Here is a 27076-nt window from a genome sequence, read left to right as displayed (position 1 = left end):
CCTTATGGCACAGAAGTCATGGAGAATGCCTGTGAAGCAATGTTGACTTTGCAACAACATTATGACAGCTTTTATTATGGTTTCGTCAAGATCAGAGTCAGAATCAGTTATGAACCCAGTAAGAGTTTTTCGTCTATAAAGGAGTTATGTGTGTGGAGAATGCAAGTAGACCATGCAATTCCCTTTCCTCCCTTTGCAGCAAAAACTAAATTCTAACCCATGACAAACTCACTCTTCATGGCACTTGAGTACTAACAATGGAAAAAACAGCATGCAGCCCATATTAAAAATTCAATTCAACACATTAAAAAATTACAGTTATTTTATAATTTTAAAAAGAACACAAGTAAAGAAAGTATATAAAAAATGGAAGTGCATACAACACATGACTTCATTTTACATTTAACTTACTTACTTACTGGCTTTTAAGGAACCCGGAGGTTCATTCCCGCCCTCCCATAAGCCTGCCATTGGTCCCTAACCTAAGCAAGATTAATCCATTCTCTATCATCATATCCCACATCCCTCAAATCCATTTTAATATTATCTTCCCATCTACGTCTCGGCCTCCCTGAAGGTCTTTTTCCCTCCGGCCTCCCAACTAACACTCTATATGCATTTCTGGATTCGCCCATACATGCTATATGCCCTGCCCATCTCAAACGTCTGGATTTAATGTTCCTAATTATGTCAGGTGAAGAATACAATGTGTGCAGTTCTGTGTTGTGCAACTTTCTCCATTCTCCTGTAACTTCATCCCTCTTAGCCCCAAATATTTTCCTAAGCACCTTATTCTCAAATGCCCTTAACCTATGTTTTTTACATTTAACTATTGTGCAAATATAAAGGATTCAATTATATTACAAAATCAAACAATCCAATTGTTTATTTTACTTTTTTATTTATTTGGTCGACTGGTATATTTGTGTGTTCTTGTTGAATATTTATTTTATAAATTTGCAAAGCTGAGCAGATGTATTAATTATAAATAATTATCTACAAATTAATAGTAAACTGATAAATACTGCAACTAAATAAGACATTTATTTTACTTTTTTGGCACAAGTTCTTTTTCTTTTTCTCAAAGTGAAGTGAAATAGACTCCCACAAAGTACTTATACGAAAAAGAGAATTATCACATTATCACTGATATGACATACAGTAGTAACTGCTAATGGATTAGATGAATCCTTCATTTACCAGTTATTTATTATGGAGTATTACATGAATGTTCAATAAGTTCAAGTAGGCTACATCAGAAAAGGAAGGGGGGGGGGGGGGACAAACAAATACTGGATAGTGCTGGACATAGAATCCTGTGGATCCAGGTTCGATTCTCAGTGTACCCAATTGACGACTTGTGGTGAGCAAGCAGAGATAATGCAGAGGTTTTCTTCAGCAGCTCTGGTTCCCCTGTGACATCCCAACAAATCTCTATCTTCTCATCTCATTGGGGTGTAGAGTAGGCCAGTCTTCTTTGGCATACCCTGGACAATTGTCAGTAAACTGGTCTACATAACTGGCTTTATATGGGTGAATGACGTACAGTCAAGTAACCGCCATTAGTAAAAAAAAAAAAAAAAAAAAAAAAAAAAAAAAAAAAAAAAAAAACACTACAACTAAACTTAGGAGGAAGAAGGAACCTTCATAAATTTAATACTGAAATTGGTTTCGAATTTAACATATCATTGTGTGTGGATAAGCTTCAGGGCTTCTACCGCGTTGTCTTGGTGTTAGTGGCTGACGTTTCGACTGCTGCGTTGTGGTCATCTTGAGAGCAGTTGTTGGATAAGGAAATAGTCTGCCAGCTCGTATATATATAGTAGTCTCGATGGGGGAAGTACTTGCGGTGATAGGTCGTAAGGTTCTCTTTCTGGCATCTGATTGGTCCTACGTTGTCCAATCCGGTTGAGGTCTGTATGAAGGGGAGTATTCATATTAAATACTGGCCCTCATAAGGTCCGAAAGATTGACCTTGATACCGTGCCCGATGTCAGGATGAAGGGGGGGGGGGGCGCCGCGTACATGTGGAGACCTGGTTTCTCGTTCCTAAGTATAGCTCGTAGGTTCTCCTTCTGGCATCTGATTGGTCCTACATTGTCCAATCCGGTTGGAGTCTGTATGAAGGGGAGTATTCATATTAAATACTGGCCCTCATAAGGTCCGAAAGAGTGACCTTGATACCGTGCCCGATGTCCAGATGAAGGGCGGGGGTGGCGCCGCGTACATGTGGAGACCTGGCTTCTCGTTCCTAAGTATGATCTTGGAATAGACTTCCCCATGAGTTGCTGAGTTGTAACCCCTCGTCCTTGTTGATGTTGTTGGGATATTGTTTGATGTGGAAAGCTTCTTTAACCAGTCTTCTGTATAAGTTGTCTTCTTTATCTATTATCTTGATATTGTAAAATTCGATGGCGTGGCCTGAATCTGCTGAGTGTAAGGCTATTGCTGATTTTTCGTATGGTCCGTATTTGCAGAGTCGGATGTGTTCCTTCCTTCTATCTTCCACCGTACGTCCAGTTTGGCCTATGTATTTTAAACCACAGGAGCAAGGGATCATGTATATTCTGGCTGATTGGAGGTATGGAAGTTTATCTTTAACTTTGACTAATGAGTGGGAAATCTTGTGTGGGGCGTTGTATACCGTCTTGATATTGAATTTCCTCAGTAATTTCCCAATTCTGTCTGTGGTTCCTTCTATGTATGGGAGAAAGGCCTTCTGTTTCATGTTCATAAGTTCAGGATCTTGTTCATGTGCTTCTGGTCTTGAGTTCTTGTATGTGGACTGCCTTATAATGTTGTTGTCATATCCGTTGTTTTTGAAGGTTTTGTGTAGGAATTGAAGTTCTGCTCGTAGGTTGTCAGAGTCACAAATTCTATGAGTGCGCTCGGTGAGAGTTTTGATGACCAATCTCTTGACTCCTGGGTGGTGGTCATCAAAACTCATGAGAGAGACATAGTGTTCACTTTGCTTTGAGATTTTCATGGTGATCACATGTTGCAAAGTTTTAGGATATTTGCATCATGTCCTAGATGTACAGAATCAAACGTGTTGACTTCTTCACCAGGATTAGGGTGACCAGATTCACATCGATAAAAAAGAGGACACAAAGCTTAAAAAAGGAGGACATTGTTCGAAAAAAAGAGGACAGAAAATATGTACTTAGATATAGACTTAGGCCTATATTATACTTCAAATTACATCAATATCAATTTTATTACAAAATATTTACAGTACAGATTTAGGCCCATTACACACTTGAAGAGATCTTGCTAGCGAGAAATGTGTTGTGAGAAAGAGACGAAGAGCCTTCCTCCACACACTTGGCGAGTTCTCGCTATCACAGATCACACTTCGCTATGATCATCGATCCACTGCCTTCATGCCGAGAGTATTTTTCAGATTATAGTAATCACTCGTTGTGGTAAATGTTATGTATTTACACATATATTGTCCTATTTAAATATATAACCTGTAAGTATATTGTCGTACTTTACAAATTATGTACGAACGCTACTATGTTGAATCTGAATTTTCAGATGATGAGGAAATGGAGTTATATGAACATATTTTGTTAATGAAAAGAAAAAGTAGGCCAGAAATATCTGGAAATCACATTGTATCTCACAAAAGATAGGGGCGAGCTTCGGTCATTGATTTCATTTGGATGATGATATATTCAGGGCATTATTTCAGGTTGAATAGACCTCAGTTTTTTTGCCATTCATGATATGATAGAGGATTCTTTGCTATGTTCTGATTATGTAAACTGTTAAGACATACAGATACATTATTTCAAATGTTATAATTAATACTATTAAATCTCATCAAAATAAAATACAGCCTTATTTATTTTCAGATCACCTGATATTTGTCTCCAAATTTCTTCTTTATGTTTCGTGTTTTTATAGTTTTCATCACGTGTATCATATAAAAAGGCCTACAGGTGACATCATACAAGTTTGATAAGTTTCTGACTGCAATTATAAGCAATCTTTCCTCATTTTCAATAAAAACAATACAATTCATCGCCACCTGTGATATCTTTTTCTTAGTGTTGTGGCATTTAATCGATTAATCTAATTAATCGATCAATTTCTGTTGTAAGATTAATCGATAAAAAATATTTAATCGAATAATCGAGTTGATTAAAATTAATCGGTTGTAGTTGATATTAATTATTATTTTGTTAATACAAACTCATACTAAAAATTCTGACAACATTCCTCTCTCGAAAATTGCTTACGTAAAAGCAAAAAAGATGGAGATATGAGGACAGTGACCTAGTCTATCTCTATTGAAAGTTAAAACACAATGCGAAACCCGTATTAAGTTTTATAGTTTTCCAAGAAAACTTCCACCTTGTTGTCAGCTCATCTTCCTAGCATATGAAATACATCCTTTTCTGGGATTCGTCTCAGTCATCCATTATAAAATAGTCATGTCTACACTGGTGCAAGTGAGAGCGTAATTACCTTCTTCTGGTAATTCTATTACAATAGGGGCCAGTCTTCTGTTTCGACCGCTGTACTTTTGCAGGTGCTTGCAATTTCTGTACTTAGTTTGTATATGAAAGTTGTGTGTTTAGTTTGATAAAGAAAAAGAAATCAGTTTTCTGTGGACTGTGGATAGTATAAACTCCATTATGTCATATGAGAATTTGAGAGATAGACTCAGTGAAACATTTAAATTTAAATTGAACAATCGTGGAGAAGTGCTTGACAGAATTTTTTTTTTTTTTTTTCGTGTTTAGTGATGCAGGAAACAGTGTTACTAAACGTAGAGTGGCACTTAATTAGGAGCATGTGAATGCACTCACATGATTAAAATCATGGATGATGGAGTATTAACTAGGTGAGCCTTCATACTTTTTGTTATTTATGTTTGTCTAAAAAATTCCCGGAGAAATTGACACAATAAATTATAAGCCTCATAATAAATATGTTAGTAAGTAATTAAAATAGTTGTTTTGTAATATAATGATACAATATATACAGATATGCAACATTTAATACTCATGCTTATCACCGAACACAAGTTAAATTTAACAATAGTGTGTATTATAGTATATAAAAAAATATTTTTTTTTCAAATCGATCAAAACTCGATTAATCTATTAAATTCAAACAGTTAATAGATTAAATATTTTGATTGATCAACAACGCTACTTTTTCTACATTCAATCGTCATAAGGAGTATAAATGTCAAACATCTTTGATAAATGTGTCAATAAAATTTGCTGAGCTACAGATTTCAGCAAGAAACTCGCTCAAGGTTTTTGTCTTGAACTAGAATCTCTTCCAGTGTGTGGACATCCATTTGAATCCATGTTATCAATCTTTGAATTTTCTCGCAACACATTTCTCGATAGTGAGTTCTCTTCAAGTGTGTAATGGGCCCTAGACTTACATCATACTTAAGAGTATGTTAATATCTATTTTATTACAAAATAATTATGAAACCACTTAATAATAATAATTTTATGGTTAGCTACATATGAAAGTCAAGGGAACGATAATTATTAATGAGGACAGAAAATATCTATTTAGATTTACATTCGCAGCTCGATCTCTCGATTTAGTATCTACCTGTGAGCAAAGACCATAACAAGGAGGAGCAAAGAAAGTTCTTATGATAGTTGGCAAAGAGTATATTCCGTCGATGCTGCTGCCACCTACAGGAAAGTTATTTGAAAAAGGCGTCAAATCAGATAATTTGAAAATATCAGGCATACAAGTTACGAAAAGGAAGATATTTCTTGATTTTTTTTAAATCTGCCCAGACCCGACAAAGGCAAAAAAAGGAGGACATGTCCGGATAAAAGAGGGGTCTGGTCACTTAATCAGGATGGCATTTAGCTCCAAAACAATGGATGTCTGTACATCTAGGACATCGTTTCCCAACCTGTGGTTCGCGAACCCCCAGGGGGTTCGCAAAATATTTCAAGGGGCTCGCCAAAACTTTTCCGTAATGGCGGGTTTCGAGGTTAGGCCTATTACTGTTTCCTTCATTTCTGCAGCATTGTCATAATAATAATAATAATAATAATAATAATAATAATAATAATAATAATAATAATTATTATTATTATTATAAAATTAAATTAACCCTATAATGTTCCTTGTTACATATGTGTAACATCGGGAATTTATCACATTATTTTGACAATAAATTAATATTTACCGCGAATGGCTGTTTTACAGTTATGTAACAACGTTAGGAATGCATTTGATTTCGTTACAACGGAAATTTAGTCTGCCAGCTTCTTTGTGTTCTAACAATACTAACAACAGTAAGTTACTGCGACCCGACTAAGGAACGGTTACATGGTGGTCAGGCCCTTGATTTTAGATGTTAATGTGGAATTTCAAAAAACTTATATTTAATTTTGTATTTTCAACAATAGCCTACTTCTTTCCTTGTGGTAAATGCAGTATGTTGTCAGTTGTGTATCAGAATCGTTTCCGTTCACATTAAAATGGATAACTGGTTGAAAAGTGGAAGTTTGAAAGGGAAACAGGGTTTAACAAAATCGCAAGTTAGTGTTGTGTCAACAGGTCATTCAGCTTCTAGTGATGTGTGTCACTCCAACAAAAGTGAACCGTGTGTAAAGAAAAGAAGGTACGATGATAATTACATTAGGTTTGGATTTTCACATACAGGTGACAAGGACTGTCCAAGACCACAGTGTGTTGTTTGTGGTGACATTCTTGCTAACAGTAGTCTGAAACCTTCTCTACTGAAATGCCATTTAGAAACTAAACACCCCACCCACGTAAACAAATCTGCTGATTTTTTTTTTTACACGAAAAGCTAACAAGTGGAAAAATGATTTAACTACTATTGTATCTGCTGCAAAGAGTGACAATGAGAATGCTCTTGAAACATCTTATTGTGTTAGCTACAGAATTGCTAAAACTGCAAAACCTCATTCAATAGCTGAAGATTTAGTGCGGCCATGTATAAATGATGTAGTACAGTGCATGCTTGGAGAATCTTTCACAAAAAAGTCAACATGGTACCATTGTCCGACAATACGATCAACTGCCGGATTAAAGACATGGCAAATTATGTCGAAAATGAAATTTTGGAAAGAGTTCGTGCCAGTCCTTCTTTTGCGATTCAACTTGACAAATCAAGTGATGTTGCCAATTAGCCATTTTGTTACTTTTCGTCCATTATATTAATGGGGAGTCTGTAGAAGAGGAGTTACTATTCTGCAAACCTTTAAAAGAGACAACTACGAGAGGAGATATATTTAAATTAACCGACGAATACTTTCGCGAAAATTCAATAGACTGGACTTGCTGTGTAGGCATTTGTCCAGATGGTGCAAAATCTATGACAGGGTGTTATGCTGGGTTTGTTGCCAAAGTGAAATCGGTAGCGCCGAATGCTTCTTGGACACATTGCTGCATTCATAGACAGACTCTTGTTTCTAAACACATGCCCAATGAAGTGAAATGTGTGCTGGACGATGCAGTGAAAATAATTAATTTTATTAAGGCTCGCCCTACAAATTCCCGAATATTTGCAATGCTTTGTGAGGAAATGGGAAGCATTTATAAGTGTTCATTGTCTCACACTGAAGTTAGGTGGCTATCTCGAGGTAGAACTATTTCTAGACTGTATGAGCTTATAGACGAAGTTTACGTTTTTCTCACCAGCCATGCCTTTCACCAAGCAAAGTGCATGGAAGATGAAATCTGGCTTCAGACTTTAGCTTATTTGGCAGACATTTTCTAAAAAATTAACAGTTTAAACTTATCTCTCCAGGGGTCAAATATAAAGGTTTACATTGTGCAAGACCGTATCGAATAATTCATTAAAAAACTTAATTTTTGGGAAACATGTTTCAATAGCAATCAAACCGAGTGCTTTGATACCCTTCACGACTTCCTGGTGGAAAATCATCTTTCTTTGGACGAAATGTCAAGAACATACTTAAAGAACATTTGAAGGGACTTCGAAAAACCTTCAAAGAATATTTCTCTGCTATGTCCAATAACAACAATTGGATTTGCAATCCCATTGAAGAGTCAACAATTTTAGAATCCACATTAAGAGTAGATGAGAAAGAGCAGCTTCTTGAAATTTACACTGATTTTCAGTTACAGAAAAGTTATAAATCTTTGTCATTAATTGGTTTTTGGTTGAGTTTAAAGGAGTTCCCAGTGTTAGCGAATAAAGCCATAATGGCTTTATTACCCTGCTCATCCACATATTTGTGTGAAAAGTTGTTTTCTTCATATGTCTATTTAAAAAATAAATACAGAAACATACTTTGTGCTGAAAGTGATTTGAGACTTTATTTAACTTCTGTGGTTCCTGGCTTCAAAGCTCTATACCATGGGAAGCAGGTGCAACCTTCTCACTGAATTCCAAGGAAGAGGTGAGTAATTACAATGAAAACTTGTATTTATTATTGCAACTAGGCCTATACGTTGTGTAACTTTTAAGTCGTAACTAGAGTAACTATAGGTTTTAACCATTAAGGGTTACGTTAATTTAAGGTTATTGAACCTTTTCTTGGAATTAAATTTTATGCATGTCTACTATAAGTATATTTAAAAGTCAGTGGTTCACCCAACTCAGATCGTTGTGGAAGGAGTACGCAAGTCGAAAAAGATTGGGAACAGCTGATCTAGGACATGGTGCTAATAGTCAAAAACCTCACACTACATATATTGACTTTGCACAGTGTTATAATAAATATAATGGACACTATTACTAAGTAATAAATTATAGAAGAAAGAAATCTTAAATTCATAGAAAAAGGGAGAAAAGAATGGCGTAACACAGCATGCATTCTCTATTACAATGATTTTTACACATTTAAAAATTGTGAAGAAACCAGTAAAAGTATTATGTTGGACCTAGCCTGCAGATAGTAAGCTATTACTACTTATCTCATTTCAATAACTAAATCACATGTAGTGTAACTTAGGCTGGAATATTTTCAATACATTGAAATATTTTAAAAGTAAAAATATCTAGCTTCTGTTATAACAAAACAATATTCTTGATAGGGATTACCACATTAATACTATAGTTTGTGGAAGGCAATTGGAAAACCACAGTATTGTCACCCCTGCCTAGTAAACCTAGGGTGGTTCATGGTTCACATACCCACAGCCTTGCCCAAGGGATATACCTGTCTTCAGGCAGATCACTCAGAAAAAAGTTAGTTAAAGAAAACTTGGTGTCTTATTTAGTGTCCTACTTTTTATGGGCAGGCATAATAGAAAGATAAAATAATTGCAAAGTTAAAGTAGTTGTACAAAATAATTGCAAAGTTAAGGTAGATGTATAGTGATAATAGGAATTATTAAAAAAACAAGTTTGTTTCTCAAATATAAAGGAAGGCATAAAAATATATAGGAAAGGTGTACATATGCAAATAAATTCTCACCAAAGAAGCTCACAAAAATAATCAACTTTTTAAAAAAAATTAAACTTCTGATTTGATTTCTGTAACAGCATTTCAAAATTTCACTTATTTGCATTAGTGATACCGGTATGAAGAAATGGTGAATTAGAGACTAGGAAGAGATTTGGAGGTGGTCATTGAGGAGAATGGAGAATGCATGGTTTGAATGAATTGAATGAACAAATGAATGAATTCTACATTTTATGATATCAATCTATCCCTATCTATAGGGACTGAAGAAAACCACTAAATAATTATTCAGAATAGTCAGCTTCATTGAATTGAAACCTATTAAAATGCGAATCCAGTACACTACTTTGCAATTTGTTACACTAAGATGACACAGCCTGATACATTGTAAAGTTTGTATGTATTTCATTGTTGTAACAGTTACTATTGAGTTTGGTGTAACTACAGGAAACTTGGATAACATTTAATTGCGTAATCTAGAACTCGAGACCATGCAACATTAATCATAAACATTACAGCCTAAGAAAGGAATACCTTCATAGTCGGTTGTACAATAGTACATTATGCAACGAGCCTATAATGGTAGTAATTAAGACGCGAGTATGTTTATGAAACAAGCGCAAGCGAGTTTCATAATTTTCATATGAGCGTCTTAATTACCATTATAGGCAAGTTTCATACGACTTTTTATGCTCGACCATATTTCTAACTTGAAATTATTCATAAGTATTCATATTATTCTTATCTGACTGGGGAGCGGAAGTGACCTTGTGCAATATCTCGTAAATTGTGAGATGTGCGCAGACGCGAAAGTATTGATTTTTTCCGAGGAACAAATGTCATTGACCTTGATATAATCTAGAGAGTAAAATGAACATTAATCTTGATATAACCTGGAAATTGATTTAGACATTGAAAAACGAGATGACAAATTGAATTTATTTGAATATTATTTACAATTAACGCTAATTATTATAGTAACAGAACATAACCTTCTGCGACAGTATTGGATTTCCAGCCTCCATGACGTTTCGCTAGTTGTCTTTTGATTGCATATCCGAGAATAATAGACACTTGCGCTTTCACATTGCTACAATGGTGCTTTCTGATTGGTGGAAAACCTGAACTTTAATGAATAGGTGTGCTTTAATGAGGTCCATTAAAGGGCTGCTACCAGGTGTATAATCACTACATTTCGGCATGGTCGAGCATAAAGTACGTTTTCACACACATTACTACTACCAAAGTTCCAGGAACACGTCTATAATCAACTACACGAGTTATTTCTGCATTGTGGAGTGAATTACTTATGAATGTTTCTCGTAGTTAGTGTCATTCTAGGTATTTTAATACACCATACGTATTCAAGCAGGAGAGAGGTAAAATATATTTAAGATATACATATTCAAGCAGGAGAGAGGTAAAATATATTTAAGATACAACTCTTCAAAAAAAAATTCAGAGGACAGCAGAGGTAGAATACATGTTGGGGTTATGTGAAAAAGAATGGTATCATCTACATAATTCCTTTCCTGAACTATAATGTTACAGTACATTTTTAGAAATTCTTTCTCATTTTAATAGCTAGAAATTATATGCTACTACAATAAGCAATAACAATCATTTATTATTTTCTTCAATTAATATTATTGCAATGATTTTACTTTCACGTATATATAATTGGAGTAAAAGACACAAACTTTAATGTATATTACGATCATATATAATCTGAAGTAGCATGATACCAATCACAATTATTCATCTACTGCCACTGAAAGTACTGGTAAATTCAATATTGTAAGAAAATTTGCACAATTTTTTTTATTTTGATTCATAATTTGCTGCAAAGAAGTTTCTAATAATGTATACTATGAAATGAGCAGAATATTGTATTTTGATTACAAATATTGTCAAACAAATACAAATCTCGTAGATCTGCTACCATGACTCAAAACATGACCCTTGTACATAAAAATAAACCATGTACCAAGCAATCAACACTAACCAAGCAATGTAACTAAATGTACACTAACCATAAACACGTCATCATCTCCAACATCTGCATTGTATTTGTGTAGTGGTGATAATTCCGAAAGACCTGAAATCAACAACACGGATTTACTATCAATGGAACGCAGGGGTAAAATTTAAAAAGCATTATAAATTTCACACCAAATAAACCTAAATTAAAGATTATCCACAGTAGTTGCCTGTGCTAAGTTTTTTTTATATATAATATTGGCCAACACTGTGAAATATATGTTTTATGAAATGAAAATAATTCAATGATTCAACAGAATTACTTCCTCCACCTTTCAACCTGAAAAAGTAGTGAAGAATTTCTACAATACTGAACTATTTCTTTCTCTGCATTAGTGCAAATGTCTGAACAGATTGTCTTCGTTAATGTAATTTTCTTCATATGTAGCTTCAAAATGCATCTACCTATAAGTCAACTTATGGAAGTTTATGTGTGCTTCATGGGACGTAACACACAGTGGAAGGGAAGTGTCTCTGCACTCGAGAGAGTGGAGTGTACGCACTAGTAACAGTAGTTATGTTGGTAGCATAAACTCCCACTTGTAACACAAGCATACCTTTAGCTACACAATCCCACTGAAAGATGTGTCAATGACCCAGCCCGGGGCCTTTGCCAACTGAAATATTTACTCCAACAGCAAAATATCATTCACCTCAGTGTGGAGAGACTTCCCTTCTGCAATGTATTACAGTAAGTCTAAAATAAAAATAGAAATTACAGACAGCATAATAAGGTGTTGCAAACATTCAATACTATTGCATGAATATTCAAATAAAGCATATAAAAGAATACAATTAAGTATGAGTACACGCATATATGCACCCATACATGAGTTAGTTCTTCACATTTGCCACAGAACTTGAGAAAATACGCCCTAATCTAAATGGTAGTATTTCTCTACTCCCCTCCCAGAATTCCACTCTCAATGGATATGGTATCAACAGTTATTCGGCAGGTGTTGTACTGATCAGAAAAAACTTAATGAATACACAGCTGTATTATGAACAATTTTTTGTAACTTCTATTAATGATCTTCATGAAGAAAAATGTTGCTGAAATTGGCATAGGAATTTAGCCTACTGAGTTCTCTAGTTTTACAAAAAAAAAAAAAAAAAAAAAAAAAAAAAAAAAAAAAAAAAAAAGAGGACGAAAGAAGAGAGCGAGAAAATAAAGGTAAAGCTGGGTTCAGCTCAAAAGAATTTATTTCGGATTAAATGTAATATGATTACTAAAACAAAGACGAAAATTCAATAAATACGTCTAAAAATATATGTAGTTAGATGATCAGCATAGTGATATCCATGATGCAATCAGAAACCTCAGCTGTCATACAAACTAATAAGGCATATAATACAAAGATGCTATAATGACGGTGATTAAGAAAAATAATGTTAAAGAAGTTACAGTGGAGCTAAGTGCATATCATTTTGTAAAATGCAATGAGATATTACAAGTAATTGTTTAGAACGCATATCAAATTTTCTTTCTCGGTGTTTTAAGAACAAGTAAAATCAGTTTCCATGTCTTGCTCAATATGAACCCACTGTCCCAGTTTAATGTTTTGGTTCATGTATTAATTTCAAACAGCCTAATTATGTGTTCCCAACAGCCTAACTTTGTTTTAATCATATACAATCCTGCATTCATGGTTGATGCAATGCTCAGCTATTATAGACTACTCTGGTTGATTAACCTAAAATATCGAGCATGTTCTACTCTTTGTGTTTCAATATTAAGATCCGTTTGATATAAACTTTCCCACATTTGCAGAGAATCTGGTAAATTTCCGGAATTTTTAGACATTCTCTTTCATGAGTTTTAGGAAATTACTTATTTTCTTACGGACAACAGAAATAATTGTTGTGTTGGCTTTGGTTAACCTTCTACTAATTCAATTTGTGATGGCTTCGACAGATTGTATTACATAAAAGTCAAATTTTTCCAGTTTTCTTTTGGTACCTCTCATCATCCTGCTGGTTGAGTGGAAGAGAAGGCCTTATGGCCTTAATTCTGCCAGCTAAAATAAATCATCATTATTATTATTATTATTATTATTATTATTATTATTATTATTATTATCATCCTATTAATTTCATAACCCGAATAATCATTCTCACAAAAGATCTCTCAGAAATTGAAGTTCAGAATTAAGACTGTCTTAGTAACATATCGTTCTTGCCCTATTTACTAATGTCCAGTGCTACCAAACATCCTCTTTTCCCTGGACATGTCCTCTTTTTAGATGGTAATAAAAATGGCGTCTGGGTTATTTCTTTCCCAAGTAAAAATGCCCGGAGTTTCCACAAATCTTAAACAAAAAATTTAAAAATTACAAATAAGCACAGCAAATCACAACATGCTCGCTAGTTGATATGCTAGTTCAAGTGTCAAGACGATCATTGGTGAAATCGATACTCACTGTCCATAGTGACCAATAAGATGATAACAGAAATAAACACGAACCATTGCCACTTTCATCTGACTGTGGTATTATGTAGCATGCAGTTGATTTAGCACCGTTTGTTCTTATGCTTTTACAGTTACATTAAAAAAGTAGAAATGCCAAAAAGAAAACCTAAGTTTACCGATGAACTTCAAAAAAAGTACAGTTGTTTTCGAAACAGACATGCAGAATTTGAAGTGGAATATACTGTTTGCAATGCAAGTAGTAGCTATCGCCATTGGTTTAACAATACCTCCTATGTGCATTTTCATTGATGTTGCACTTCTGTATCATTGGATTCATATTTTCAAGCTGCATCTATCTGTAATACCTACTATGTCAAAAAAAGTACATTCTAATGGCTTTTTTAGGGAAAAATACAATATCTCTTATGTGCCTGTGCAAATACAGAGGCAAGAAATTACTTCTATGTGAATTTAATTCACACAGGAGATATTTCTGTTGGTACTAAGTTTCCAACAATATCTATGTGCAGTGTCCGTATCATGTCACTTATAACTCGCGAAATTGCGTGAACAATCATTTTTAGTTATGAATTTATCATGTTTATTAATGGAACGTGTGTGAGATCTGGTGCTTCAGAACAGAGTTTTTTCTACAGTCTTGAATACACTCTTATAATCACTCATGAACTATTAAGTTATTATTTAGATTAAATGAAACAACTTCACTGTGTTAATATTTAAATTATTTTACCTGATTGACTAATTTCGATATTATTTCCATCATCTTCTGAATTCTAGTGAGTTGCCATGTTATCTTCTGGTGTCTTGTTATGGTGAGGTGTGTTCATGATTGTATTGAAAAGACTGTGTTCTGAAATTCAATTGAGTGTTGAGGATGTACTGTGGGTGTATTTTTGTGTGTCTATAAATTTCGTGTTGATTGAATTGTTGTGTGGTTTGGTTATTACTGTGATCTGTTCCTTGTAATGTGTTTGGAAAGATCTTCCAGTCTGTTCAAAGTATTATAACTATTGCATGTTAGTTTGTATACACCTGTCAGGTTATATTTGTTGGCGTGTCTTCTGTGTGTAGAGATGTTTTGTAGCGTTCTGTGTTCTGTATGCAAAGTTATATTTTAGTTTCCTGAAAGACGATGCAATCTTGTGTTTTTATTTTCATATGTTAGTGTGATGTATTTATTGTGTTCTTGTATTTGTGTTGCCAATATCACAAAAAAAGACTAACACAAAGAAATGCAAACAACGAAGTTTCCTCTGTTCCTTGTGTAGGATAGATGGATAAATGTGTCTACAACAGTATAGAACTAATCTGGGTACAGAAATTAACACAAGCAGTACCAGAGGTTACGTCAGAGAAATGGTATACTGCTTTACATGACAAGGGATATTACTGAAAGAGAATGGAAGTATGAAGCTGCAGGAAGTGGGGAAGTTATTTTCGCAATAAATAAAGAAAGCAATAGGTCAAGAAGCAGTGACACTGATAATTACAATAACATTCCAATGGCAGCATGAACCAGTAGTGATTACTGAACGCTCTGGTGAGTTGATAACTTTCTGACTACTTTGTATTTTGTTGCAAACGACAGAATATTGGCAAACATCATTCTCCTCCTTGATTCCCAGTACAAACTCATGATGTCTTTTACTTTTCGTTTTTCTTTCTTTAAACTTCCACATACCAATAAGTGTTCTGCATTTATGATGAATTTTTAGTCTTTGCATAGCTCATATTTATTGGAATTTAATATAGCACAACAACAATGCACATCCTTATTTTTGCCTTTGATTTCTTTTGTTATAGGAAATAGAAGTTCTTGCCACTGCTTCTATATTGATCAATAAAATTGTTTGTTGGAGTTTCTATTTTATATTTCTTCTTTAAACTATTTGTCTAGTAGCTTTATTCTCTATATTGCTCTTTTTTTTTAAGGTATATTTCTGTTCTCTTTTTACTAGTACATTGGCCATGTCAGATTCTAGCTATCCCACACAAGAATGTGTCCAATGCAAAGTACTGTACTTATTTCAATCACCTTTGTTAAGATATTTATGATTTTCTGGCTCTCTGTCATTTTATTCTTCGGGGTGTCTTTTGGTGTTACTGCTTTCATTTCTGCCATGGAAACAATTAGATCTCTCGCAACCAAAGAAGCAACTTCTGGCAGCTCCGTAACATTTACTTTTGAGCTCCCTTCCACCAGCTCCCCAAACTGTTCAGCCATTAGGAACTGAATTCCTCACTTGCTTTCCTGGTGCCAAGAAAAAAGAAAAGAAAAAAAAAAAAGTGAAGACGCATCACCACATAGATCCTTCTTGTTGTCATATTATTGAAGTGTCAAATTTATAATCCGTTAATTTTGTATAGTTTCAGTTTAGTTGTGATTTAAATTAGTACAGTTTTATTCTGGTTAGCTACATTGCTTACTGTCATCATAACACTGCCGTAATCTGGACAAAATAGTAAGGGCAGAGTAAGTACAGTCTGGGTCTTCATACTTTATACCCTAAGGGTGAAACCTAACCATTTTCCCACTATAACTACACATGCTAGTGGATTATAGTGATTTTCTAATTGTCAGGTTGAATTTTCTATTGCCAATTTTGTTACGAATTTCGGTACTGATAAATCGTGATGTGAGAATAAAAAGGTGTCATCTGCATTTTCTATAACTGTTCAAGAGAGACACTTGAAATTTAAATAAAAAAAATACTTGACATTTTTAATTCAATTCTTCCGACATTTTTCCAGGTGTCTTCATTAAGGTAGAACAGTCTATGATATGATTTACATAATCAAAGATCTACTATAAATCCCAATGCTGAGACAATCATTTTTCAGATAGAACCTTCTTATGCTGAAAATTGTTAATCAAGTCACTAGCTGTCAGATAAAACTTATGATGATTATAACTTCAAAAGAGAAGATGAGGACAAGTGCGAAAGTTAACATGAATTACAACAGAAGATTTAAATATTATTATTAACAATATTTTAAAGGTGAGTTAAAAATGAATACTCAGAACTTACTGGTATTATGACATCAGATGAATTGAAGCAAGGGCCATAACAACGCTGTGACAAATTTTTGAAAAGTGAGATTTCAATGTAAAAATACACTAACGTTGCCTTCTATTTAGCTTTGACATGAATATGTCCTTAAAACCAGACAAATATGGTGTACCAGGACAGAAATGACAATGTAACGATATAATATTTGCAAGGTGTCCTTTTCGATGCCATAACTTCATGACTAATAACATGACTGAAACAAATGTGGTCTCATTCAATTGGATATACTACTACAATGCAACATGAAATTGATGGGCCATTTTGGACATGTGCGAAAATTTCTGGGCAGTAGGCCTATATCTTGCGACTGTGATGTGCTAGGGTCTGATTTTTGTGCCAAACAAATTATATCCTTTTGTCACAATTTTCTTTTTTTAAGCTGTAGCTTATCCTGGATGCAGTTAACTGATTTTTTAGAAATGTCACTTGTACCCCTTTGCTTCAGACACCCCCTCATCTGTGAATAGAGTGTACCCAATCAAAGATTTACCCTAGAGTAAACATTCTTTTTCTATTTTAAAGCTTAATAAGTATATACACATCACTAAAAATTGAAAGAACTCTGATAAATAGTATTATATTTATGACTACTTGAAGATGGGCTATTTTTATAATTATTTTGCATGTGATAAGAAGGAACTCCCCTTAACACATGTATAATCACTGAATAAGTTATAAATGCTTTACAGTGTTAAAAACAGGTAGTTATAATTAAACTGACAGTGTTCAGCATGGCGCAGCACGGACTGTAATGAGTTTGAAACCTCGTAGATATGCTAATTAAGCAATGCGCTTGCAAATTATGCAAAAAAATAATTCGTTCCAAGTACGACAATTAGCAATGGAAAAAGTCCAAACAGCTCAACCATTCAACAATTTACCGTTGATCTTCCACACTTCATTCAGATCAAGATGAATTAAGAATTACATTTCTCAATGCGTCAACCTTCTATTGGCACACATTTCTGGCATTAAAAAATTATTATTTCAGGGTTGTAAAATGAATATTTATATATAACTAATGTCCTTTTTTCGTTCCCTATGAATTAAGTTCCTTCAGATAAAAATCTGTTACAATTTAGTATCTGTAATGCAAATCAGAACATAACTGCGAATATGATCCTATAATGTTCTTCTTAACTTGGAAGCAAATTGGGAATTATTTATAGTTCACTAAACAGACACAAAACACAAAATTTGGAAATTTAGGGAAACAATTTGATGATATATTATTGCTGCGCTTCCAAAATTCGTTCGGTTTTTTTTTTTTTTTTTTTTTTTTTTTTTTTTTTTTTTTTTTTGCAGGAGAAAGGATGAAACATTGTCACTCTTAAGTCCCTTGATATTCAAAGCTACTCAATCATTACATGATAAATTATGAAATTATATGGAAAGTAGATTTCAATATCAAGGGAATTCCATGATAAATGATGAAATCATACGGAAAGTAGCTTTCAGTTTCAAGGAAATGAAAGTGACAATGCTTTTTTTCTTTCTTCTCCAAAATCCTTTTCAAAACACACAGCGGATTTTGAAGGCACAGCAACAATATGCAACTTGCAATCTTGCCTTATGTGGAGTACTTTTTCTTTCTAGCTGTATTTCTTGGTAAGGATTTAATTTTGGGAATAGTATTTTGAAAATTAAATTTTTTTCCTACTAGCTTAACTGTTTGCTATTCAATTAAAATTTATTAATATTTATTGTTGTTCATTGTTGTTTTAAGTCAGGGATCCCACAGAAATAAAGAAATTAATTTCCCTGCCTTTCTGACTTCCAAGACTAATTTTCCACCTTTTTCCTGACCACTGCACATACACTTACATCAACTTTTTTCATAATAAAAAAATTAAATGGCCTCCACTATCCTCATAGCCGTCCAGCTCTCTCCTTTATTCATATCTTTGACTTTACTTCTTTGCAGGTTTCATTTACTAAGGTTGGATAAAAAGTAATGGCAACAGTTCGATATTTCTGACATGGCTTTATTCACAGCGGTACAAAATTTACGTACCTTCTATATAGTCACCCTCCTTATTTACTACCTTTTGCCAAATGTTTGGAAGGCGTCGTACACCATCAGCGTGTCCATCTTTGTTGATGTTCCGTATTGACCGCCCTATAGCATGGATAAGTTCATCTCTGGTATTGTACCGGGTCCCTCACAGTGGTTCTTTCACTTTGGTGAAAAGATCATAAACGCATGGACTCATATCGGGTGAGTACGGTGGATGTTCCAGAATCTTCCATTGCCAGCGGCGCAAAAGGTCCTTCACAGCATTATCATGAAGAATGATGGGATTCTGTACCACCAAGTGTCGTCGTTTTCTCCTGAGGGCTAGACGAAGGTGGTGCTGCAGGAACCTGCAATAGTAGTCAACATTTGCCGTCTGCCTTGGAGGTACAGCGTGGTGCAGTATTACTCCATCAATGTCATACGCCACAATGAACATCACCTTCACAGCACTTTGTGTAGGGCCCACTTTCTTTGGACGAGAAGAACCTGGATGCTTCAATTCACTTGATTGATGTTTCAAGTTTGGTTGGTTCATATGAGCGAGCCCAGGTTTCGTCCATAGCGACGATTCGTCCAAGAAAGTCATCTTTCCTTTGGTACCTGTCCAACAAGGCCTGTGCGACTGCATAGCAGTGCCATTGTTAAACCTCGGAAATTTCATGGGGTATCCAATGCACTGGAATTTTGCGGTAACCCAGAATGTCTTGCAGAATGTGGAGCACAGTTTTGTGACATACTTCGACTTCCGCTGCTAACTCATGCGCAGTCCATTGGCGATCAGCATCCAACAGGGAAGCAAGGACTTGAATGTATTGTCCTCCATGCGGGGTCGTCCTGTACGGCATCCCTGCCTTCCCGGAACACTTTAATCCATTGTGCCACTGTGCGATATGGCAACGCTGCATCGGCACATGCTTCACGCAGTCCCTGAAAACATCTTGTTCACTACGACCTCGTGTCACTTCAATTTTGATCCAGAAATATTGCTCTAGTTTTGTAAACGTGGTCTTAGGGCGCTCACACTATCCCTATGAAAGTCAATGTTCTACACACTGCAGCAGATTGACAGAGTACTGTCGCTGCTGCTGCACTAACTCATCTAACAGTCCTTGTTCATGTCCACACAGCTGGCAGCTCTCGAAAGCACCATCGTCACGTGACAGCAGTGTTGCCAAAACTTTTTATCCAACCTATGTATTTATATTTAAACACAAAACATGGAATAAAACTTTTTCTGGTTACAAAGTTGATGTAATTGATAATCAGTAAGGTACAGTGATGCATTGTTAATGATAAGAAATTAAATCAGGAAAAACTATGAAACTATATAACCTATAACACTGGTCAACAGTCATTTTGCGCCAGACATAAAATTAACAATCCTTACTAATTTCGATCTCCTGAATTAAAAAAAAAAAACAGGCAAAATACTCTATCAGTTCGGGTTTTTGAGATGCACAAAATAATAATTCATTTTCTATGCATTTTATTTTTTAAAAAATCACCCTATTTCGTGTGTAACTATTTTGTTTTACAAATGTGACTACCCATTATGTGAAGCCAATATTAGTGTAAGTAGGTCACCATGTTAGAAGCATTTGTAAGAACGGAAATTATTTTATTGCGCTTTTACGAGTCTATTTGGAGGGGGATGAAACAGGTTCGTGGTATGAATTCACTTGAGTTCACCTGATTTTAATTGACATGTGCATTTCTTTCACTGTGAGCTTTAATTACATTACTGTAGTTTATATTTTGCAACAGATCACTCTGTCAAAACCACTTCTAGAAGTGGAAATTATTTTATTGCACTTTTCGGTTCCATTTCCAGGGGGAGAATCAGGTTCGCCATATGAAATCACTGCAGTTTACCAGGATATTTCCGTGGTGTTAGTATTCTGTGTAAAACATGTATTTCTTTAAAGTGTGCTTTAATGATAATATTCATAGTACGAATGGTTTATATCTGCGGATTTGAAGGTTGTAGCATTGCTTCTTGGAATGCAATTAGGCTACACAAAATGTTGCTTTCTGTGTGAATGGGACTCAAGATAAGAATTATAAAATAAAATAACAATCACTAGAGCCAGGGAAGAAAAATATTATACAGTGTTACTATAAATTATCTTTCCGATTACAAACTTGAATAACTATCGTTAGGAGACACTTAGAAACATGATATTGGTATCAATGGAAAGAGAAACTCAAATATTTTTTGTTATCCATTCAGTTAAATTACATGTGCTACTCTTCAATCAGCAAAAATTAGAAAACATGAAACTGGTATCAACAGAAACAGAAACTCCAACAATTTAAAAACTTTTTCACTGGAAAACATGAAACAGAAAGAAACATTTGGTTCACAACCGTAAGTAAGTCATATGTGCTCAATGTGAGCTCCTTGTGTCACACGACACACATCAAGTCTGTAGTCAATTTCCTGCCATACATGTTGAAGCACTGGACCATGCACCAGTGCAATGGCCTCTGTGATGCGGACACGAAGATCCTCAATGATAGGTGGTAATGGTGGCTGATGCACTTGTTTTATAAAATCCCACAGAAAAAAATCACAAGGAGTGAAGTCGGGGGAACGTGGAGGCCAATGCAAACATTCTAAATCTTCACGGTCAGCACGTCCAATCCATTTCCTTGGAAGTCGTGTATACAGTTCGTTTCTGACATCTAAGTGGTAATGGTGTGGTGCCCCATCCTGCTCTGAAAAGTGAGACCTTCGATGTCCTGTTCCAGTTGTGGAAGAAGCCATAACTGCAACATGTTTAGTTACGAATTACTTGTGACTGTTGCCTCGACAAAAATGAAAGGGCCATACACCTTTTCACGGCTTATAGCACAGATCTTATTAACCTCAGTTGAAACGCCAATCGAACGAGTGGCGTCATCATGGGTCCACGAAAAACAACAGTTCAGCAGATCTCCACCAATGTGAAGGCTATGCTGATTCTTGCCTAAGATTGGGATGTGTGATCCTAAAGCATACCATTCCCCCAAGCAGAACGTTAATGCGGAGTACTACTATTCGTTTTTGCGAAAGTCTGGGAGCAGCTCTGAGAAGAAAACAGCGACACTTTATGGACAACCCATCCATCGTTCTGCTTGACAATACTAGGGCGCATACAGCAGGAGTTGTGTCTGAATTGTTCAATCGCTGGGGCTGGAAAGTACTCTATCACCCGCCATATTCTCTGGATTTAAGTCCCTGCAACTTCGATCTAATCCCTAAGATGAAGGACCCACTTTGCGGGATTCACTTCCGAACAGTTCAAAACTGCTCTATTTGCACCATCAACAGATTAGGGAGTGCGAACGGGATCCAACGTCTTCCGCATCGCTGAGAACACATACACAACACTGGTGACTACATCGAAGGCTTGTAAAACTTATAACCAAGTAAGTATACTATGTATCGAGAAAAAAAGTAGTTGCCAGAACCTATGTACGTCAATATTCCAGGTTCGCACGGACTTTACGATTCTTGGTGACCGGGGATTCGTTTACAAGCCTTCAATATCTTTTGCGAATTTCAGAACATGTTAACAGAGAAATAATCCCAGAAATTTGCCAAGCAATTGTCAGCGCATTGAAGGAAAATATTCAAGATGAGTTAAATCATAGTAAGCTTACCAACATAATGTGCTTCTTTAATGGGAATATTTCAATTGCAATACAAATAATGAAACACTGATGCTCACGTGCATCAACGTCGGTTAGTGTAACCATCAGTTAAAATTGTCACCTAATCCCTGATTAAGCATTTTTACGGTGGATCGACCTTGGTTACGACTTAAATAGGAGGTTAACCACAGTAATCTCTAACCGGCCAAATATGAGCGGTTAAAGGAGATAACCAGCAATTAGTAGAGCAAGTAAAGCAAAATGGCGGCCAGAACCACAGGTGATTATTTCGAAGACGATTATTATTGTGCAGTACTTGAATTACTTGGATAGAGCGTGAGCGTGAAGGTTCTTTAGTGGAAAGAGAGAATTCTTACGAGGAATTAGGTGACAGAAAATTTCAGGAGGGATTTCGTTTATCAAAATCTACAAATGGATTACTTGAAATAACACAAGAACAATCATATTTCTCCTACGGATCGGCTGCTTATATTACGATTCTATGTAACTGTTATTTTCTGTATTTTAAGAGGGAATACTCGAATACCGGTATCTCTTTCTCTATATCACTGGCTGAACAAAGAGAAGTTATGGATGGATCTTAGGATAATGCACAATTCCCTGGTGTAGTCCAAGATCGTATACACATTCCTACCAATCTTCTGCATCCTTTTCCTTTACGGCTATTCCATTTTTTTTTATATAATAGGCCTACATTTAAATCTAGTAATTAAGTCTATCGATACTTCAACCTAACATTGGGATATAATCATTTTTGGATTCAATTTTCCATTTTGTACGATTTTAACCTAACAGTACTCAAAAACAAAGAAATGGAACTCACAATTATAACAGTGCCCAAAGGCAAACAAATGCAACGCGAAAATGTAGGATACGTTCATTTCGATGTAGAACATAGTGAGCGCAGTCGTTTTTAGACATTGACTATTATCTTTGAAGCGATATGGATGCTTTCCTTTAGTCATTTTGTAGAAACAATGTACCATCATAGACTTTACTCTGGTTAAATGAGGTGTCAGCTAGCCATGTTTTAGTAATCGGTGATTATGAATGGTGCACATAAATTACATTTTAACCACGGCTATTGTTTAACCGTCGTTTCATAATCCATGATTACTGCGTTTTTAATCAATGTTGATGCACTTCACCATGAGAGAATTATGGTTAGAAAATTCCAAATATCACACCAAGAAAAATCAATAATATTTCGAAGTCACATTGTAATAAAGAAACACGTACAATAAAACTACAAACATTTTCTTTTTCGAGTAATGAAAATTTGATTGCCAAAGATGTTTTTCAATTTAAGTGTCAGACAAAACGAGCATTTTAAATCAGCCAAAGAAAATTATTTTAAAATAAAACATAGGAATGCAAAATATATACAATATATACTACAAAAATTGTTATTCAATTCATTAAAAATAATAAGAAAAAACAGAAGATATTAAACATGCTGGTTTTGACTATCGGAGTACGGAATGTGATGAACATTCTGGGGATGGAGTTTTGGCTGGATGATATTGAAGAGAGTCAAGAGAGTTTGATTCAAATTCGGAAGTGACAGAGTGTAGTGTAGTGTGGTGTAGTAAGAATGGAATTGGAGATTTTGTCATGGAAAGGTCGGCTTGAGAAGATTCTTGAGCCAGAGGACATTGTGGTTGTTCGGGAACTGAAGTATAATAACCCATTTGGGAAGAAGACATCAAATTATGGTGCAGATGAATGAAAACGTTCTTGTCCATAGTAAGTTGGCATTTCAAAAAAGTTTCGTTTTACTTTCACCTGAATGTCATAAATGTCCCTTTCCTAGTAGTCGCACAATATGCTATCATTTTCGATGAAAGGAAAGTGATTTGACTTCAAATTATTCAACAGTGGTCTTTAACCTCCCAGAAGCCATCGGCGTGGTTCTGGCAGTAGTGAGTTTGTCTGCTAATCCGGAATTGCGCTCAAGCATGGGTTCGATTCCCGCTTGGGCTGATTACCTGATTGTGCTTTTCCGAGGTTTTGCTCAACCGTAAGACGAATGTCAGGTAATCTATGATGAATCCTCAGCCTCATCTCGTCAACTGCCAACTCGCTATCATAAATTCCATCGACGCTAAATAATATAGTAGTTGATAGAGCACTGTAAAAATAACCAATTAAAAAAAATTAACGTCCCAGCAGTGGCTGGCATAATTCCAACAGCGGTTGCCAGTAATTCTGTACTATCATCATGCTTTTTCACTCGTTTTGGAGCCCTGTCTCATCTTGTCTGTTCACTGACACGTTCCGTTGTTTTTATCATAATAGTCAATGTAACCAGGATTCCACAAGACTGGAATCATTTTGAGGTCCAATCTACTTCAGACCACTCCATGCTTGAGGTGTGCGCGATTCACGAGACAAACGGCAACGAACCCGTCCACACTGCAGCAATGAATCCCTTTGTGTTTGCGAGAAAACCAGACAGGGAACAGATCGCTACGCAGCATTTAAGGTGTGCGCATTCTTCCCGCAGCGTGTGCTTGAAATCGCGTACACACCGGCGAACTAAGTCCCGAATTCTGTTCGGCCCTTGTTGCATTACAGCCGTGAATTCCCAGCCTTATGTTCAATATAAAGAAGTCCTAACACAATGAACTTTTGCAAGATGGGTGGAAGCGAGACATTCACTTTCAATCAAGAGAACCTTTTTGTCATTTTTTTTTTTTTGTTTACACCTAGACCTATCACATTTATCAGCATCGCCAAAATATAAACTAAGTATGGTTTCTACATTGTCCATATGAAGACTTGTGCGACAAAAAGCGAGTATTTTCATGTACATAGAAAGGTCCCTCTCATTGTCTACATTAGATTTAGACACCACACTTCCTACAAACAATTCACACCAAATTCACTATGGTCCTCCACTAGTCCCCGCAAAATCCCTTTACATCCATATAGCCCTGTAGCCTTCTAGTGCATAACACTGATTGCAGCCATAGTAGAAAAATAATGGTGAGGCGGTGCGCAGGTATATCGTTCCCTCTCACTTGCACAGATGACGTCACGTTGGGACCAAGATCCAGCCTTGTCTTCAGTGATATAACGTAAAACACTAAATTGAGGTGATGTTATATACTTCACCTGACATAATTAGGAACATTAAATCCAGACGTTTGAGATGGGCAGGGCATGTAGCACGTATGGGCGAATCCAGAAATGCATATAGAGTGTCAGTTGGGAGGCTGGAGGGAAAAAGACCTTTGGGGAGGCCAAGACGTAGTTGGGAAGATATTAAAATGGATTTGAGGGAGGTGGGATATGACGGTAGAGACTGGATTAATCTTGCACAGGAGATAGGAACCAATGGCAGGCTTATGTGAGGGCGACAATGAACTTCCGGGTTCCTTAAAAGCCAGTAAGTAAGTAAGTATATATTCTTGTAGAAGATTAGGACATGAAACATTGGTATCAGAAGACGAAGTTATAGACCAACAAACAAATTCAGATCAGTTGATGTCGCGTCTTTTCGACAGTGGTTTGAATAGAAGACATCTGGCACCATTTCTTCTGCACCTCCGAGGTCCCCATTTCCTGAAATTTTAACATTGTTTCTGATAACGATAATTCTCAATTTTTTTAATTATTCTTCAATAATGACCTCATCAACATTATATTCGAGGAGACGATTCGGCATGCTAATAAGTGTCCACAGAATGCTGAAAATAATTCGTGGCGGCCTACTACAGACTCTGAAATACGTGTACTTTTGGGCAAAGTGATACTGCAGAACATTATTCACAAACCTGAAGAACAGATGTACTGGTATGAATAGTCAATGACTGCTACACCATTCTTCCCAAAATGCTCTCATATAGGAGATTTGTCGAATTGAAAAATTCCTGCACTTCACCAACAATGAGGACTACGACCCGGAAACCCACCCAAATCTGAAATTGAATGAAGTCTGGCCTATTTTTCAGAATCTTGAAGACAAATACACTCCCGACAGAGATGTCACCATCGAAGAGAGCCTGTTGATTTATAAGGGGCAACTAGAGTGGGTACAGTATATATCACTAAAATGAGCCAGGTTTGGGATAAAGACATACATGCTCTGTGAATCTAAGAGCGGGTACGTTTAGTCCAGTATAATTTACACTGGAAAAGGAACCATTCCTTATAACGACTACAAGGATATTCCAATGTCTAGCCAAGTAGTCATGACACTTATAAAGTCTTTACTTGCCAGGACTATTGTCTTACAACTGACAATTTTACACATCACCCCAGTTATCCAATATGCATTTCACACACTACAGACACTTACGGGGCTGTGAGAATGAGTAGGAAAATGATGTCACCAGGAATGAAGAGAACAAAGCTGAAGAAGGATGAAACTGCAGCCTTCTCTTCCAGAGAGACACGAACATTACCCTCAGGTTGAAGGATAAAAAATATGTAGTGTTTCTTAGCACAATACACA

The 27076-nt window shown here is 35.7% G+C and overlaps 1 protein-coding gene across 5 annotated transcripts in view; it reads right to left on the bottom strand.

The window, feature by feature from the left end:
* The window catches only part of Spred (Sprouty-related protein with EVH-1 domain), a 202054-nt gene that overhangs the window by 46259 nt on the left and 128719 nt on the right, over positions 1–27076 (bottom strand). For 3 of the 5 annotated variants that reach the window (XR_011329725.1, XM_069812587.1, XM_069812585.1), the window contains one exon: positions 11435–11499. Coding sequence is in view for 4 of the 5 variants with exons in the window: in XM_069812587.1 (XP_069668688.1) it covers positions 11435–11499 (65 nt within the window). In the remaining variant the exon portion in view is untranslated. The remainder of the gene's footprint in view (positions 1–11434; positions 11500–27076) is intronic. The other 2 variants (XM_069812588.1, XM_069812586.1) reach the window with 1 other exon arrangement.

Source organism: Periplaneta americana, chromosome 16, assembly GCF_040183065.1.
Source record: "Periplaneta americana isolate PAMFEO1 chromosome 16, P.americana_PAMFEO1_priV1, whole genome shotgun sequence".
Taxonomy (NCBI): domain Eukaryota; kingdom Metazoa; phylum Arthropoda; class Insecta; order Blattodea; family Blattidae; genus Periplaneta; species Periplaneta americana.
This window is presented reverse-complemented; position numbering and strand designations above follow the sequence as displayed.